Below are 17,113 nucleotides of genomic sequence, written 5' to 3' on the forward strand. Positions count from 1 at the left end.
GAATCACATCTAATGCCGGGCCACCCCGGGTGTCACCACTGGGGTGTGTGTGTGACAAAATGGCAAAAATACGTGTTTTTAAAATTTTTTTTAAAAAATTAAGAAATTGGGCTCACGACACTTTTTTTTGGAAAAAATAATATTATTTAAAACGAGTTTGATAACTTCGCCTGACAATTAATTAACCTCAGCAAGTCAACACAATACATATTGAAACCTTTTAGTTCAGTCAAGAAACGCAACAAAACACGGCTGAACTCGACGCTGTGTAGTGGAGAGCAAATGGACAAGGAGGGCAGGGGGTGTTTCGTTCTGCCAAAGCCTGTCTCTGCAGTTTGTACTCGAGCGAGACGTAAACAGTCGGTGACTCATCATCACTCAACCCGCAGCCAATCCCATCCACACCGGGTACCACCTGACCTTGCTAGGCCACTGTCCCCAATATCCCGCCTCCTCCACTGAAATACCCTTCGCAGGACTCCCTGTGGAGAGTGAAGGACCACAAGCCAGTTTGCTCAGCAGTGTTGATAAAACACACTTTTAGAAAATGCTCCCCCAATTCTGTTAAGGATCAAGGGAGATTGTTCTGTCTGTTGTCTCCTCCAGTCAAATCAAGGGGTCTCTTCAAAATCTGCCTGTGCCCAGGCCCAAATCTGCTTTGGAAGTGGATTGTGCCCAAGCCTTGGAAAATCCTAGGCAGCCGTCTCTTGGACCACAAGTTGTTTCATCACTGGCAACCCCACAAGTACTTTCCACCCCAAGTGAGCTTGTGCGTCACCTGGGCAGGCCCTCTCAACTAAGCATGGAAATGTGCTCCAGTTCACATTTAAAGGTGAACCAACCTAATTCACACTTTCTCAAACAGCGCAAAAACCAAAAGACAGCCATCTTTGGAATTCTCACTTCTTTGGATTTTGTAACCCAGTCCTCTAGCCAAATAATGTGCGTAAAAATGCACATGACAGGGCATACAGTGCATATATAAGTTTATACAGTGGTAACTTTGTTCTCAAACACCAAAAACCTGGAAGTGTTTTTTTGGAAGCTGAACGTCTGATGCAGCTGTTGGCTGTTGTTTCCGGGGCACCTGCACCAACCAGAAGCCACGTCTTGGTTTTTGAACATTTCAGAAGTCAAATGGATTTCCAGAACAGATTAAGTTCGAGAACCAAGGTACCACTGTATTTGGCACTTTTGTTTTTGCTATTTATTTAGCATTTTTGTTTTTGAGGCTTTTTCGGTTAATTTGTTTTTGTGACTGTGTGGAACCCAGTTCAACTACTGATTATGTGACTGCAGAAATGGATAAAAGCCCCCCATCCAAACAATGACTATCATCAGTGCAGGTAAGAATTTTTAAAAAAAATCATCTACAATACTGTCTTATTCATTTTAATTGCTTTCATTTTATGGATCAATAGTCTCGTTAGAGAGTAAAATTCAGGTTAAATTGCTGTTTTATGGGTTGTTTTTAAAAGTCTGGAATGGATTAATCTTTTTGCATTACTTCTTACGGGAAAGCACATCTTGGTTTTGGAACACTTTGGTTTTGGAACGGACTTCCGGAACAGATTAAGTTTGAGAACCAAGGTACCACTGTATTGTCAAAAATGGAATATAGAAATGCATTATTTTAGGAAAAATTTCAGCAGGACTTGAAAGAAATATATACTCACAAATTGAAGTGGAAATGTGGAGGACTGGACTTAAGAATCAAAAAATGAGAAATGAAGATAAACCAAAATTTGCCCACCCCAACCCCAACCTAAGCTATGGAATAGAGTACAGTGCAGTGGGGTGTCATATATTTATTTATTCTTATTTAGCAAGATACACACTGTCAGAGCTGCCTCTAGGTCCCAGCTCACAGAGGACCAACGCCAGGTTGATGTAATGTACAAAAGTCTTTATTGAAGTTTAGTTTCCATTTCAACGCCAGAGCGTGCAGCCCTACGTCTTAGACCTTAGATCGGCAAAGTCCCGTCTGAATCTCCTCCCCTTCCGCACCAGTTTAAGATCCTAGCCCTGCTCCACCTTCTGCGCTGTTTTCTCCTCCTCTGGGTCCTCCTGCCCACCGGGGCATTCCCCTTTCTGGACTCCTCCGACGCTGAGTCGCTTAGCTCCTCCCCCTGCCTCCAGCGGGCTTTAGGACCCGGTTCCCAATCCTCATTCTCTGCTGTCCCGCGCTCCTGTACATTCGAACTTGTTTCTCGCGCCAACCCAGTGATCTTTCTCCTAACCGTTACACTGCTTCTATCACTGCTTCCCTCTTCCGTGACACTGGCCGGATCTGACCTCCCCTCCGTTGCCTGACTCTCCGATGGAGGCGTGGTCAGCTCTGCCTCGTCTCCTCTCCCTGGTGGGGAAAGCACTGGCCCCGATACCTGGGACTCTTCCCCCCCACTCTGCTCTGGTGGGGAAGCTGGTCCTGATTTCCAACTACTGCTCTGGGAGTCCCTGCTGCCCCCTTGCTCCTGGGGCGTTCCCCTTGGGAACCCCCTGCCCCTGGCCACTGGCGCCCCCTTTTGTGAATCCTCCGATTCGCTGGAGAGGCTCATGGAATCCCTCGGACCACTGTCCCCTCCTACGCTCCCCTCGGATTCCTCCCCCTCGCTCTCCATCTCCCCTCTTCCCTGTGCCTCTGCTCCTGAGCCCCTGACACACACACACACCTATATAATTTAAAATACTGATGTAAACAGACTTTAAAAACATTAAACATATCTGAATTATCAAGATATATCTACAAACCAATAGCTTTTTAAAAGCAATGTACCCAATGAAATTCCATGTCTCTGTAGGCTTGCCTGTGGAAAGGAAGTTTAAGCAACGTTTAAAAGAAGCCTGCCCAATGAAGGACGGAGATTATGTGGCACTTGTGCAGGGCCGTCTTAAGCATTTCAAGCGCTGTGGTGCAAAGATCCCCCCCCCCCGTTTCCCAGAGTTGTCTCCCTTTTCCCAATCCTCTGCAGGGATCGCTCTCCTCCCGAGGAGGCTTGGGAAGGAAGCTGCACGTCCACCAGCCCTATGGTTGAGGGGGCACAGCTGGCGGGCGTGTAGGGAAAGGGGAGGCAAAGCCACGCAGCTCCCCCACTCGCTGGGGCGCCCCGGAGAGACCAGCGCCCTGGCGCAATGCGCCACTAAGACCAATGGGAAAGACGGCTCTGCACTTGTGAAAAGTCCCAGTTCCAGAGATGAGAGTCGGGCAGGCCACTCCTTCAAGTAAACTGATCCCAAGCTATGGAGGGCTTTGTATACTAATAGTCGCCCCTCTAATTTGGCTGAGTAACAAACCAGAAGTGCAGATTGAAATGCTCTTTGATGGTGTTGAGGGGAAGGATGTAGAGAAACAAGCCTCTCCCTCTTCCTGTTACTGGAGGAATCTCTGTGAAAACGAGACCTGTCATTGGGTATGTTTTTGCTAGAATGAACTTAGTTGAACATTGAGGAAGTGAGCTTCCTCTGCCTCCGAAACCTCAAATCGGCCTGTTTCCTGTTTCGGTGAGAAAAAAACACATAAAGCTGCAAGTAAGTTTCAAATGGAAGCAAGCGTGCAGATAGAGATATCCGCTCCGCCTGCACCTAACTTGCTTCACCTCAACAACGAACGGGCGTGGACAATGAAGTCCCCTCTCCACAGAGTCCTGGTGTTGCATCTGATGGGAATCTTCACAGGAGACAATCAGGTATGAAAAGGCACCTTGGAGGGTGGAGGAGGGGGCAAAGGTGGGCTTCAGTCCAGAATTCAATCTTAAATCTGGAGTTTGGGTTTCACCAGCCTCCTGCAGGGTTTCAGGCAAGGGATTTTCCCAGCCCTTTCAGGAGATGCCCACCTGGGACCTTCTGCTCTAACACAGGGCTTTGGCCATTCCTCAGACTCGGTCCAGGCATTCTCCAAGGAGGTCATTCACTGACTGCTAACCTCCAGGGTCGAGGGTGCTATACATTGGCAAGGGCTGGCTTTTGCAAGTATCTGATTGGTCAGTAGGCACTGTAGGTAACTGGATGCCAGACGAGATGGAGCCTGGAAAACATAAGAGCCTGCCTGTTGGATCAGGCCAGTGGTCCATCTGGTCCAGCATCTTGTCCTTACTGCAGCCAACCAGATGGGAAGCCCACAAGCGGGGCATGAGTGCGAGAGCAACTGGCATTCCAGCAACTGGTATTTGGAAGCATTACTGCACGCAGCTGGGGAGGCAGAGCAGAGCCGTCAAGGAGAGCCTTCTCCGCCCCCTAAAGATCCGGATCTTTACTGAAGAAGTTCTTCACAGTTCTGCCCCCCAACGCCCAACAACTAGGGGCAGAGGGATCAATGCCTTTGCATGGAGCTGGAGAAGTCAGACGGAAGGCTTGCTGAGAGCCCTAGAAGATACTAAGTGAAACATCGCTTCCTTGTTCTCAGTGCTAACTGGACACAATTCTACTTCACTTTGGGCATAGATATATTTTCATTTTTTGCACATGTGCAGTTGGAAACAGCCTCAGCACACATCCCAAACAAGGAAAGGGGGCAGTTTGTAAAGAGGTCTCATTTCCTTTTTATTGTTTTATTAGAGCAGGTAGTGATTCGGGGAACACCTTACTGATTCATAAAAAAATATGCACTGCTTTATTTGTGAAAACTAAACAAACCTCAACGTGCTTTACAAAAAAAATAAAAAATAGAACAACAACAATTTATTATTTATACCCCACCCATTTGGCTGGGTTTCCCCAGCAACTCTGGGCAGCTCCCAACAGAATATTAAAAACACAACAAAACATCAAACATTAAAAATGTTCCCTAAACAGGGCTGCCTTCAGATGTCTTCTAAAAGTCAAATAGTTGTTTATTTTCTAGATGGGAGGGTGTTCCACAGGGCGGGCATTACTACCAAGAAGGCCCTCTGCCTGGTTTTCTTATCAATAAGAAAAATCAACAATGTAAACTTTCAAAAAAATTAAAACAACAATGGAGTAGAAACAGATTGAAGGACACTCCTTTTTTGGAGGTTTTATAGCAGAGGGTGGGTGGCCATCTGTCAGGGATGCTGCATAACATGACCTGTGATAGGAGCCTCTATCGCAAAGTCTCACCTTCCCAGCCTCTTCATACACTAAGCTGCTTACCCATATTATTCTTTTCTGCTTGAGGTCTCCCATAGCTCCAGCCCAAGACAAGACCGTTTTTTAGGCAACGAGTTAAAGCTTGACATGGCCCTGAATTCCTTCGATGACCAATACGAGGGCTGTGAACAGACGATGGAGAAGGAGATTGCACGGCTAAACCAAACCGAGCTCCTCAAAAACAAAATTTATGCCAACGCCTGGAAATTAGTAGCCAACTTGAGGGATGATAGTAACTGGCCCAGAAACCTCACGCCAGAGTACGCTGCAGCAATCATGGCTTATACCTTTGAAGAACCCAAGTTGTATCCTGATTTCAACGCAGCTGTAAGAAAAGCTGGGGAATCCAAGGAACATTACCGGAATAATTTCAACTTCAAGACCTTCCACTTTCTCCTGACCAGAGCCCTTCAGGATCTGAGGATCTCCAACACCCCCAGCCCCCCATGTTACAAGGTGTTTCGCGGGGTCAGAAATATCCACTTCAGCACTACTGTTAATGATACGGTCCGTTTTGGGCAATTCACGTCCTCATCATGGCAAGAGGGGATTGCCCAATGTTTCGCTGCAGATCCTGAATCGAGAGTTGGACAGCCTGTGGCCAAAACCATCTTTGAGATTTACACTTGTCATGGGGTTCTCATCAAAGAATTTTCTTCCTTCCCCAATGAGGATGAGGTTCTGATCCCACCCTATGAGCAGTTCAGGGTTGTAAGTTCCAGAAAGGATGCGGATGGTACAACCCGCATACAGCTCCGCTCTGCTGGGAAATTCATCAAATACAACTGTGCATATGCAAGTGGTAAGAACCCAAGCAATTACTCCTGGGATCAGAGAATAGGCAAGTTTCCTTCCTTCCTTCCTTCCTTCCTTCCTTCCTTCCTTCCTTCCTTCCTTCCTTCCTTCCTCCCTTGCTAGAATGGAAGAGGGATAACTGTCATTAGTCATAGAGTAGACCTATTGATATCAGTAGATTTAAGTCAATTTATTTCATTGCTCCCACTCTGGATATGTCTGATGTTGGATGTCAACCCCTAATATAACGAAGTAAAAGCAGCATCAAATAGCAGAGTTAAAATTATAGTTACAAAGCAGAGGCAAAGAAAGCAAACTTCTAACAGGAAAATTATATACAGTACTGTAGTTGTTAAAACAAATGTATTCAAAGATGTACCCTGTCCGCCCAATATTGGAATTGTAAAATAACAGATCATTTGTCTCCTTATTTATTCACTACAAGTTAACTTCCTACCCAGACACACTTTTCTGAAATGGTTCACCCACTTTCTCCTTTATTGTATTTCAACTTCGAATTTTCTTTTGTATTTGGTAGTTACTCCCCTTTTTATTGCAAATTAATACGATATTAAAAATCAACAAAGGAGAGTGAAAAGGGCATTTGTTTGTCACTAACAGGAAAAGAGTTCCTGGATTTATTACTTCTCCCTAATACAGAATGAGATGGGCATTGCAGGGTTGACATATGTCCTCCTTTTCCAGGACACGTCCTCTTTTTCATGGGTAGAGAGCAATCCAGAGTTAAAACTGGAAGTTGGCAAATGTGTCCTCTATTTTGCTCTAGAAAGGTTCTTTTTAGAGCGCTAACAGTGCCCTATATCTGGGATGGGGAACCTTAGGCCCAGGAGCTGAAGGAAGATGCCTCAGGACTCTCCCTTGGCCACAGCCCTTTGCCTCCTGGGCTCCACTCCTCACTGGCTCAGCTCTGCAGCCTCCTCACATACTTTTCGCGGTGTGGAATGTGTTTGTGGGGTGCAATAATGCAGAGAGAGAGACGGGGGTGGGGGTGGATGACCCCTTTTGGAGCATGAAGGTTAATAATACATGAACGACTAATGTTGTGGTTCTTGTTATAGGTGGGAACTATGAGGACGATGCTGTGGACCAGGGGTCACCCAACGTTTTGGACCAGTGGGAACACTTCGAATTCTGAGAAAGTGCTGTGGGTGCTGCTCACCAGAGGCACCAGCTTGTGAAAGCGACTGGAGGGCCCAATTTCGTGTGTGCGATGGCACGACGTCAGGAGGAGCTGGGGGCAGAGCTGAATGCAGCAGCTGTGTGGCTTCAGTGGTCAGTGGCTCTGCCTCTCCTCCTCCCAGGGCCACCACCACCAGGAGGTGCTTTGAACCTCCTTCCCTTCCACAGCAGGAAGAGGAGGAGCCAGAGGCCAGACCTGGGCCACCGTTGGCTCCACACTCCGCCTCCATGCTTTCTGAACGTTGTCAGGGCGTCCATACCACCCAAAATATGGGGGAGGGGGAAAAAAGGTCTCAGCCCCCAGGAGCTGGTGCCCCTGCCAGTCACAAAATGGCTGCCTCGGGGATGTGGAGCAGCACAAAATCCTAGCCTAGCCTATTCAAAGGTGGACACCAAATCTGGTTGGACACATACCACGTTGACATCCAACACACTCCCTGCTGTTAAAGACAGAAAGAGGACAATGGGAGCTAAGATGATCCCCAAATGTTTTCCATAAGCCAGGAAGGTGATAATCTTGGGGACACATTGATCTCTGGCCTTGTTTGGATGATGATCATCTGGGCATTTGTGTAACGTTCTGCATCTGAGGAAGAGGGAAAGAGCAGCTTCCGCATCACTTACATCCAGAACCACCTGAGCTTGATTACATTATGAGAATATATGTTGCTGTGGGGGGAGGGGAGGAAATAAGTATTTGTCAATAGGTAGAGAGAGGCAAAAAAATATTTAGTTCATTTTTTTAAAAGTTTACCCTTGTTACTGCCTTTCCCTCAAGGAGACAGAGGTGGCGCACAAGGTTTTTCTCATTTTGATCAGCAAAGCAACATTGTGCTCTAGGATTGAGAGGCAATGACCTCTGCAAATCAGCTGCGTTGAAGGATTCCTGCCTAATCCTGAAGACATACCTCTTTACCTTTGCTTTGCTAATGCAAACAGTTTCCTATTGCTTCCATACAATGCTCCTAGTAGTTGTATTGCAAACATTTCCATATAAGGTATTGTTAGCGCTGTGCTTTTACTATGTTAAAAATTTGCCGCTTTTCACCATTTGCCAGTTATTCTTCATAATTTTCCAAATCATTGCCTTTTTCATGTGGCTTGGTATGAAATAGCAAAAAGGAAGGGATTGTGAGCAGTGCATGCTGAGTCCTCTCTCTGCTGATTTTGAATTCCAGAGATGGCTTCCTTGTGGTCATTTCTTTCAACTCACTTCCTAGAAGTGAGGTGAATAAAAATTGAGAAGCCACGAAGGATCCAAATTCAACAATTTATTCTGAATTTTCACAAAAAAGTATGAGAGAATTCCCACCATGAATTTGGGACAATCAATTCCCCCAAGGAACGCCCTCTCCCTTGCAGTTTCCCACCTTCCTGTGCCGAGAAGGTCCCTTCCGCACACAGAGAACAAGCAGAGCAGCAAACAGGCTTGGATCCACAATGCTTAGCATTCATTTAATTGTCATATTGCATTTATAAAGGTAAAGGGACCCCGACCGTTAGGTCCAGTTGTGGCCGACTCTGGGGTTGCGGCGCTCATCTCGCTTTATTGGCCAAGGGAGCTGGCGTACAGCTTCCGGGTCACGTGGCCAGCATGACCAAGCCGCTTCTGGTGAACCAGAGCAGCGCACAGAAACACCGTTTACCTTCCCGCCGGAGCGGTACCTATTTATCTACTTGCACTTTGACATGTGATATCTGAAAGAAGGAACTACGCAGAGGTGAACAGGACAATTTCCTGGCAACTGCTACTATTTAAGAGTCTAAAACTGATAAATGATCGTGGGACGCTGAGCTCCGCATCCATCCACCTTCAAGGCTGAGAGATTCTGGCCCAGTGCCGGATTGAGGTATAAGCTCAACAAGCCAGAGCTTAGAGCCCCACTCTCTTGGGGGGAGGCGGCAAAAAGTTAAAGGGGGAAAAAAGCCCCTGGATGTACATTTCCAAAATATAAGATAAAAAACAAATCAAATATAAGCTACATACAGCAACAGCGTTTTGTGTTGTGTAGGCTCCTATGATGTAAGTCATGGGCCCCGCCTGCTCGCCTGCTCCCTCAAATATCACTCGTTTGCTCCTTTCTATATATAGGGTGCCTACATTCTGCTATTTGTAATTATTAGTAGTTTGCATCATATATTTACACCTATTATTATTTCATTTACACCTATTATTATTTCATGTTATAGCAAGTTTCTGGAGACTAGATGATGAGTCTTTGTAAATTGTGTTTCTAAATGAACTTTTGTTATTCCCAAATGCCAATATGTTTGCATTATTAAGTTCATGATGAATAAATCATTTTAAGTTAGAGCTTAATAATTATTTCACTATTAACATACTTCTTAATTGTGTTTCACTACTAATATACTTCTTAATTGTATTTCAGTTCAACAATTACTTTTAAAAAACACGTATTTTGTGATGTGCAAATGGCTTTAAATACCTATCAGGTCCTTAAATGACCATATAGCATATATTCAACACAAAAACAGGGACAATTTGTTGTTGACAAAGGACAGCTGGACACAGAAAGGGCCCCATTAACTTCAGGAGCTGAGGGCCGCATCCAATCTAAATCCGGCCCTGTTCTGGCACATGCAAAATGCATGGTGGGTGGGCAGCTCGTGCATGGAAAGGGGCTGTTCCCCCCCCCCCCCTACACACACCCAAAGTGAGCATGGACGTCTTACTGAAAGACCCGACTTCAGTTCACCCATCAGCCCCTAGGATAATTTCCAAGTGGTTGCAAAATAGCACAGACCTTCCTTTTTACAATAAATAAAATATTGGAAGAGTTGGTTTTGTTTCCAAAGGGCAAGTCTTAGAAGCGGATGGTTCTGCTGATTCAAAAGGAGGCTGCAGAAGACACTCGCCTCCCCCCCCATCTGCTGTGTGTGTGTGTGTGTGTGTGTGTGTGTGTGTGTTTTAAATAATATATATTAAGTTTTCCAAGAAAAAAACAAAAACATACAAATAAACAACAGTAAAAAACAAACACAAACAAAAGACAACAAGTATAATTTCGAACCGTTGTTTGCTGTGTGTTTGTTACCAATGAGAGGAATCAGGAGAAAGGAGGAGTTATGTCAACTTATTGAGAGGGGAGGGGGAAAGGAAATGAGAAGCATCAGGTGCGCAGCGGACACCAGGTGTCTGCTGATGAGGTAGAAAGAGCTAAGTGATCTCGGGAAGGGAAGGATGTTCCAGCTGCCTTGGAGGCTGGCGTCATAGACCAGCAGCTGCCAATAGGTTTCCCAGGGGCACAATTGTGCCCTCGACACCTTCCCCTGGTGCACACAAAGCGCCACTGAACTCCCCATGCCCACTGCCAGGACCTGAGAGGGTTTTAGAGGCTCCAAGCATTTAAAAGATGTTAGTGTCCCCATATATATCTAATTCAGCATATGAAGAATAAGCTTATATTGATGGCCACCAACATGGATGACTTTAAAACAGGAATCTTGATTTATTTACCACACACTGGCTTGTCCACCCTTCCTCAATCCCATCCCTAGAAAACACCTGTCTGAGCAGTTCCCCCCTTTTCACACTCCTCCCAATAGAACAAACATCAGAACATCTAAATCAGAGCAAACATCAATCCTTAGGAAAGACTATTGACATTTGCTTCAACCGAGCGCCAAGGAGAGGGTTTCCTGTGGAGAGGCAGAAAAACAAGGGGAAGTGTGGATAAGCCACAGAATTCCCTGGATCCAAAATGTTAAACCCACTTTAGGCTTAAGGAGGTTGTGAAGGGCAAGGGGGATGAAGGAATAGTGCCACACGGAGGACGTGCAATAATGATGGGAGATTATCCTGCTGTGTTTATTGATGCTGCTGCTTCCGTTTACATTGGAGGATGAGATCTTCCTGCTCCTCCTCTGCCTTCTTTGGAAGCTTCTCCGGATTCTGGGATAAGGTACGAATAAAGGGAGCCCACGGCAGAACTAAACGCCTGTTGGAAACAAACCCGGGGTAAGTGATTGGTGTGGAGTCAAGAGAAAGGGGGAAAGATGTCAAGGGGGAGAGGGGGGGGGAGTTCTCAAATAAGCAAGAATTTAACCCCCCCTTAAGCTCATGGGAAGGACCTCAAACATCATCTAGCCCAACCCTTCTGCAGCCTCTCAATGGGGAGCCCCCCAGCCTCTGCTTAAAAACCTCTAATAGAAATAGAAATAGCATTCTTGTTGAGATTAAATAATGGGGGGGGGGGGGGACCACTTGTGCCACCTTGAGTCCCACGGATATAAAGGTGGGATATAAATGCATTAAATTAATAAATTCTTCCCCAGGAACATGAAGTTCTTCCTAATGCTTTCATTTTTCGTTTTACTTTTGAGCTGCTTGTTCAGCTCTTACCATCTGGAGCAACTGAAAACAACCCTGTTCCATCCTCCTTTTCCAAGTTTGAATTTGGCTACCATTTAAGTCATCAGCAATTGGAAAAGACAGGGGCCCCATTCTTATTCTTTGTACCCTACCTTCTTTGATTTCTTCTTCTGCTGCCCTTTGGGGATTCCTCCAGCATTCATTTCATCCTCCACTGGGTCCCCTGCTGCTGTCTGCTTTGACGTCTCCCCAGGATTCCTTCCATCTGACCTCAGTGACATCTCCATCGGATGCGGCTTGAGATACGGCTGGTCCCCGTTCTCCTGAACCACCTTCTCAATCAGAGACAGCAGCTCTTCCGCCTGGCTGGCCCTTTCCTTTCCCGTCCCTCTGTTGTTGAAAGCGCAGCAACGGCCCTGGCATTTTCTCACCAGATCCTGAAGAGGTCGGTTTCCAGATAGCTCTATGTAGTCCTCTAGGCTTTCTTTCTCTAGGTCTTCTTTGCGGGTGAACAAGACGATCATGTACTTTGTGGCCTCTGCGCCAAAGACCTCCTCCACCCTCTTCACGGCCACAGTGTCTTCCTCGGTGAAACGGCCAGCCTGCGTCACAAACACCAGGGCGTGGGGACCTGGCTCACAGAGAGAGAGGCACTTCTGGACTTCCAGAATATCATGCTGTGTCTGAAGACCAGCATCAAAAATGGCCGGAGAGTCAATGATGACGACTTGCTTCTCCTTCCACTTCTCTGCTCGGACCTCTCCCCTGCATGTCTGGGTCACTGGCTTCGGGGAGAGTTTGGACTCAAAGGTCTTCTTCTCCCCCAGAAGGGTGTTTCCTGTGGCACTTCTGCCTCCTCCCGTCTTCCCAACAAGAACGACCCGCAGTTCAGAATCCTTGTGGGATCGACTCACATTCCCAGGCTCTGTTGGAAAGGAATAAGGAATGTTCATATTAATCACACGTCCCTTTCCTCCACGCTTCCCAGGCACAGTCCTCAGGTTATAGCTCGGTGTCCAATGACCTGGTCTTGGTTTCCCCAAGAAAACCTGCTCTTTAAAGCTGAATCAGAGCAAATGTCAATCCTTGGGAAACCTGAATTGACATTACAAGTTGCAATGAAGGAGATTCCAACTGAACAGCAGGAAGAACCTTCTGAGGGCAAGGGATGCTTGACAGTGGAACGGTCTCCCTTGGGCGGTGAGGGGCTCTCCTTCCCTGGAGGTTTTTAAGCAGAGGTTGGATGGCCGTCTGTCATGGATGCTTGAGCTGAGATTCCTGCATTGCCAGGGGTTGGGCTAGATGGCAATGGGGCTCCCTTCCAATTCTATGATTCTATGACATTTGCTTTGATTCAGCTTTAGACACTCAGTTGTTGTGGGGAAACCTCACAGCAAAAACCAACCAACCAACCAAACATTCTCAAACACAGAGTTTCAAATCATGGATGTGTGCCTGGAATGTGGTGGGTAAAATGTAAGTGTGGGTAATCTCTCAGTGTCAACTGAAGCAACATTCAGGCCTATCTGAATCTTTCTGGTCCCCATTTAAGGTGTTATCCATGGCTCTCAAGGCCAAACTGACCTGGGGCCAAAGGGTTCCTTGGAGCACTTCTCCCTCCATCGGCCATCCCACATCCTCCTGGGATTGGCAGGGGGTTCCTTTCTTCCTGTCCTGTTGGTTGGGGAGGCTCAGGGTGCCCCAGTGACGTGGTGTGGCCAGGCCTTCCCAGTGGTGAGGATGCGATTGTGGAGTCTCTTCCCCTGGCGGCATCAGAAGCTATCCAATACGGACTTTCTGAAACAATATGCAAAGCAAAACAACCATCCATTGAAATCCACATTTCTCTGAAGTTATTAGTGCAGTTTTCCAGCCAAGTAAGGTGTACAAAAATGCATATACTAGAGTATATGTTGAAATGTGGAGAGCTGTGCTTAATAATTGGGGAAAGTGAGAAGCAGAGAGAAGTCAAAATTTAAGAGATTCTCCCACATGTAGCCAGGAGGAAAAACACAGATGTCCACCTGCCTGTGTCCTGGCTAGCACTGACTCCACTCTGGACATTATGAAACAGGGTCTGAAGGGGATTCTAAGCACATTCATCTGAACACAATTAGAAGCCACCCCACAACCAGGAGCCCCAATGACCTGGAATTTCCAACCATTGGGATGCTGGGCATACAGTATGCATGTGTGAATCAAATGCCTGCATAGGTCTCATGTGATGAATTGCATAAAGCAAGCAAACCCTTGCACCCATCTCCATAATTTGCAAAATGTTAGTGGGTTACAGAGCCACCCCCTTCTAGGTGCAGGATTCTGCTCTCCTTTGAGCTCTTACTTGAACAAAGAAGAAGTTCAGGTATTTGGTGGGTCTCTTTAAGGAAGGTCTACCTAGGGAAACTCAACCCAGGGAGGTCTCTAACTGCTTCAGAATCATAATTTGATTCTACCTTCAGGGAATTCATTTAGTCCTCCTTCGTCTGTGTCCATTGCCTCTTCCTCTGGTTTCATTTCAGCTGCGCTTCTTGTAGGTCCTCTTGGAAACAGCTCAAGGAAAGGCTTGTTCTGGTTGTCTATCATCATCTGCTCGATTTTCACCAGCAGCTCTTCCGCCTGGCTGGCCCTTTCCTCTCCCGTCCCTTTGTTGTTGAAAGCGCAGCAACGGCCCTGGCACTTCCCCACCAAATCCTGCAGGGCTTTGTTTCCAGATAGCTCTATGTACTCCTCTAGGCTTTCTGTCTCTAGTTCTTCTTTGCGGGTGAACAAGACGATCATGTACTTTGTGGCCTCTGGGCCAAAGACCTCCTCCACCCTCTTCACGGCCACAGCGTCTTCCTCGGTGAAACGGCCGGCTTGCATCACAAACACTAGAGCATGGGGACCTGGCTTACAAAGAGAGAGGCACTTCTGGACTTCCAGAATATCATGCTGTGTTAGAGGACGAGCATCAAAAATGTCTGGAGTGTCAATGACGACTACTTGTTTCCCCTTCCACCTCTCTGCTCGGACCTCTATGCTGCAAGTCTCGGTCACTGGCTTCAGGGAGAGTTTGGACTCAAACTTCTCTTCACCCAAAATGGTGTTTCCTGTGGCACTTCTCCCTCCTCCCGTCTTCCCAACAAGAACAATCCGTAGATCTTCATTGAGGTTTCTGGTTCTGCTCTCCTGTGCCTTGGTAGTCTCTGGGAAGGAATTAGGAAGATGTCTGGGCATCCAGGACCGAACTTGTGGGTTGTAACATCACAAAAGCAGTCAAACACAACATTTCCTGGTTGCCTAGAGTGGACACACAGGGGATGTTGCTCCAGCCAGGAGGACTTCCTGTCACACCTGATCTGGAGCATCCTCCCCTTGCATGTGACCAGGTAGATGGGCGTGACCCTGGGAGACCCCATAAAAGGGCTGGTCATGCAGCCATCTTCCCTTTTCGCTTTTCACTTTTTCACCTTGTTCCATCTTGATGCCCTTTTGCTGTGTGCTGGCCCTCAGTCAGCAGCACATGGGCTCATCCCTCACTAGAGGATGAACCAAAAATTCCTTCCAGTAGCACCTTAAAGACCAACTAAGTTAGTTCTAGGTATGAGCTTTCGTGTGCATGCACACTTCTTCAGATACACTGAAACAGAAGTCACTAGACCCTTCTATATAGTGAGAAGGTGGGGAGGGGTATTACTCAGAAGGGTGGTGGGAATGGGTGATTGGCAGATAGCTGTGATGAGCCTGTTGACGACTCTTAACGACTGCAATAGGTCTTACAGGAAAAAGCAAGGGGTGAGAAGGTGAAAAATGGCTTTGTCATGTATAATGAGATAAGAATCCAACGTCTTTGTTCAGACCAGGTCTCTCCATGGTTTTAAGATTGGTAATAAGTTGCAATTCAGCAGCTTCTCTTTCCAGTCTATTTCTGAAATTCCTTGGTAACAGAACAGCTATTTTGAGATCTTGTATAGAATGTCCTGGGAGATTGAAGTGTTCTCCTACTGGTTTCTCTGTCTTGTGATTCCTGGTGTCAGATTTATGTCCGTTTATCCTTTGGCGTAAGGTTTATCCTTTGCCATCAAATGCCAACAGTGTCCTTCAGCTCTCTATATTGGACAAACAAGCCAAATCTGAAGAAGTGTGCATGCACACGAAAGCTCATACCTAGAACTAACTTAGTTGGTCTTTAAGGTGCTACTGGAAGGAATTTTTTGTTTTGACTATGGCAGACCAACACGGCTACCTATCTGTAGAGGATGAATCCTCACCTTTCCCTGTAGCTAAAAGCAAAAGCCTGCCTTCAGGATCATACTGTGAACTGAATGTGAGTAAATCTTATCATTACATTTTAAAAGAAGACTGTTGTGCCATTATTGTTCTTAAGAGGGAACAAAGGGTGTTTACCAGGAACAATCCAATCTGGACAAGCCAGACTGGATTGCATAACTCAAATGGTTCTGACGAATCCATCAACTCACTTCCTGCAATTTGCAAGGGAATGTGCTCTGCTACTAGCTCACAAGCATGAGTGAGGAAGGATAATATTTAATCACTATATCCTCTCCTAGTATCCACAACATTCCCACAGAATTGTTGCCTGGGAATTTGCCCCCCCAAACTGCCACCATGCAGGGTCCATACACTGCAACAATTCCCCTAAGTACCTGGAGTCACCTCACCCTTCCAACTGTGGTTCACGAATGGTCCAACCTTCCCCATTCCCTTCACGTGGTTCTTTCAGAGGAGGGTCAGGAGAAGGGAGAGACTTACCTCTAACTTCCTCTCTCCATTCCTCCATTGTCCAGGCGGAATGCTGACCTGGAAGAGAACCAGAAAATGAAGTTCATTAGCTCCTGCTTTGCCCAAACTCCTCACCATCACCAGAGGAAGCTCATGATGTAAACACAACCCTGAAAGAACCTCAAAGCACCATATTCTGCCCCTGCAGATTTGGGATTCGATTACTAGGCAGGCAGTTGATGAATTTTTTTACATGCATTGGTCCTAAATTAGGTTTGCTCATTTTTCCTGTTGGTAATTTCATTTTTCTCTCTTTTTGGAAACAGCTTTGAGGGTGTGTGGTTTTTATCACCAAGAGGTGTATAAGCATTAATAAATAAACATGCCTAACACTTTGTCCTTCACAATCTCTTGCAGGAATCTTCCCACCCTCTACATTTGCAGGTATACTTGCTTTGCCCTCACCACCCCTCAAACAGTTAAGAAAAGCACCCGGATATTCCCTCCCTCCAGCCAGAGCTGCATCTCCTCCCCCCTTACCTGCTTCTGTTTCTGCCTTGGGGGTCCCTGGCAGCCTGGCCTGATATCCTCCCTTCTGCAGCTCCCAGGCAGGTGGGCTGGTTTGGGGAGGGCCCTGAACAGCTGCAGCCACTCAGGATGATGGTCTGTAGGCTCCTTGGGGCCTAGTCCTGATGAAAATACCCTCCAGAGATATGACCACCTCTTAAAGGCAGCTGCTTTGCAGTGGGGAGGGGGCTGATGCCAACCACTTCCAGCGCCTCCCCCTCCCCCCAGTGGACTCTCTCCCACTTGCTTCCTTCTGCTGCTGCTGAATGTCACCATTTCAGCCCCCCCCCCCGGAACCTCCCCACTCAGAAGCCCTGGAGAAGCCACTGTCTGTCAGTGTGGACAATACTAATCTAAATGGACCAGTCAGTCTAGTTCAGTACAAAACAG

At 46.7% G+C, this 17,113-nt stretch overlaps 5 protein-coding genes across 5 annotated transcripts in view; 2 read left to right on the plus strand and 3 right to left on the minus strand.

The window, feature by feature from the left end:
* Positions 1–17,113, minus strand: part of LOC310827680 (uncharacterized protein) — a 919,426-nt gene that overhangs the window by 221,233 nt on the left and 681,080 nt on the right. The window lies entirely within an intron of this gene.
* Positions 1–17,113, plus strand: part of GIMAP8 (GTPase, IMAP family member 8) — a 212,140-nt gene that overhangs the window by 66,108 nt on the left and 128,919 nt on the right. The gene's annotated exons all lie outside the window — the stretch shown is intronic.
* The window catches only part of LOC310827821 (erythroblast NAD(P)(+)--arginine ADP-ribosyltransferase-like), an 840,324-nt gene that overhangs the window by 59,971 nt on the left and 763,240 nt on the right, over positions 1–17,113 (minus strand). The window lies entirely within an intron of this gene.
* On the plus strand, positions 2,986–8,148 carry LOC310827824 (erythroblast NAD(P)(+)--arginine ADP-ribosyltransferase-like). The gene is made up of 3 exons (XM_083704305.1): positions 2,986–3,686; positions 5,134–5,908; positions 6,981–8,148. Exons 1-3 carry the CDS (start codon positions 3,540–3,542, stop codon positions 7,055–7,057), a joined length of 999 nt encoding a protein of 332 aa, XP_083560431.1. The 5' UTR covers positions 2,986–3,539; the 3' UTR covers positions 7,058–8,148.
* Positions 10,916–17,113, minus strand: part of LOC310827726 (GTPase IMAP family member 8-like) — a 59,302-nt gene continuing 53,104 nt past the window's right edge. The window contains exons 3-6 of the mRNA XM_083704105.1: positions 16,187–16,234; positions 13,888–14,619; positions 11,587–12,359; positions 10,916–11,060 (exon numbers count right to left, since the gene is read on the minus strand). Of these exons, the coding sequence (XP_083560231.1) occupies positions 10,953–11,060; positions 11,587–12,359; positions 13,888–14,619; positions 16,187–16,234 (1,661 nt within the window). The 3' untranslated portion in view covers positions 10,916–10,952. The remainder of the gene's footprint in view (positions 11,061–11,586; positions 12,360–13,887; positions 14,620–16,186; positions 16,235–17,113) is intronic.

This window comes from Podarcis gaigeae, assembly GCF_964106915.1.
Source record: "Podarcis gaigeae genome assembly, chromosome: 12".
NCBI lineage: Eukaryota > Metazoa > Chordata > Lepidosauria > Squamata > Lacertidae > Podarcis > Podarcis gaigeae.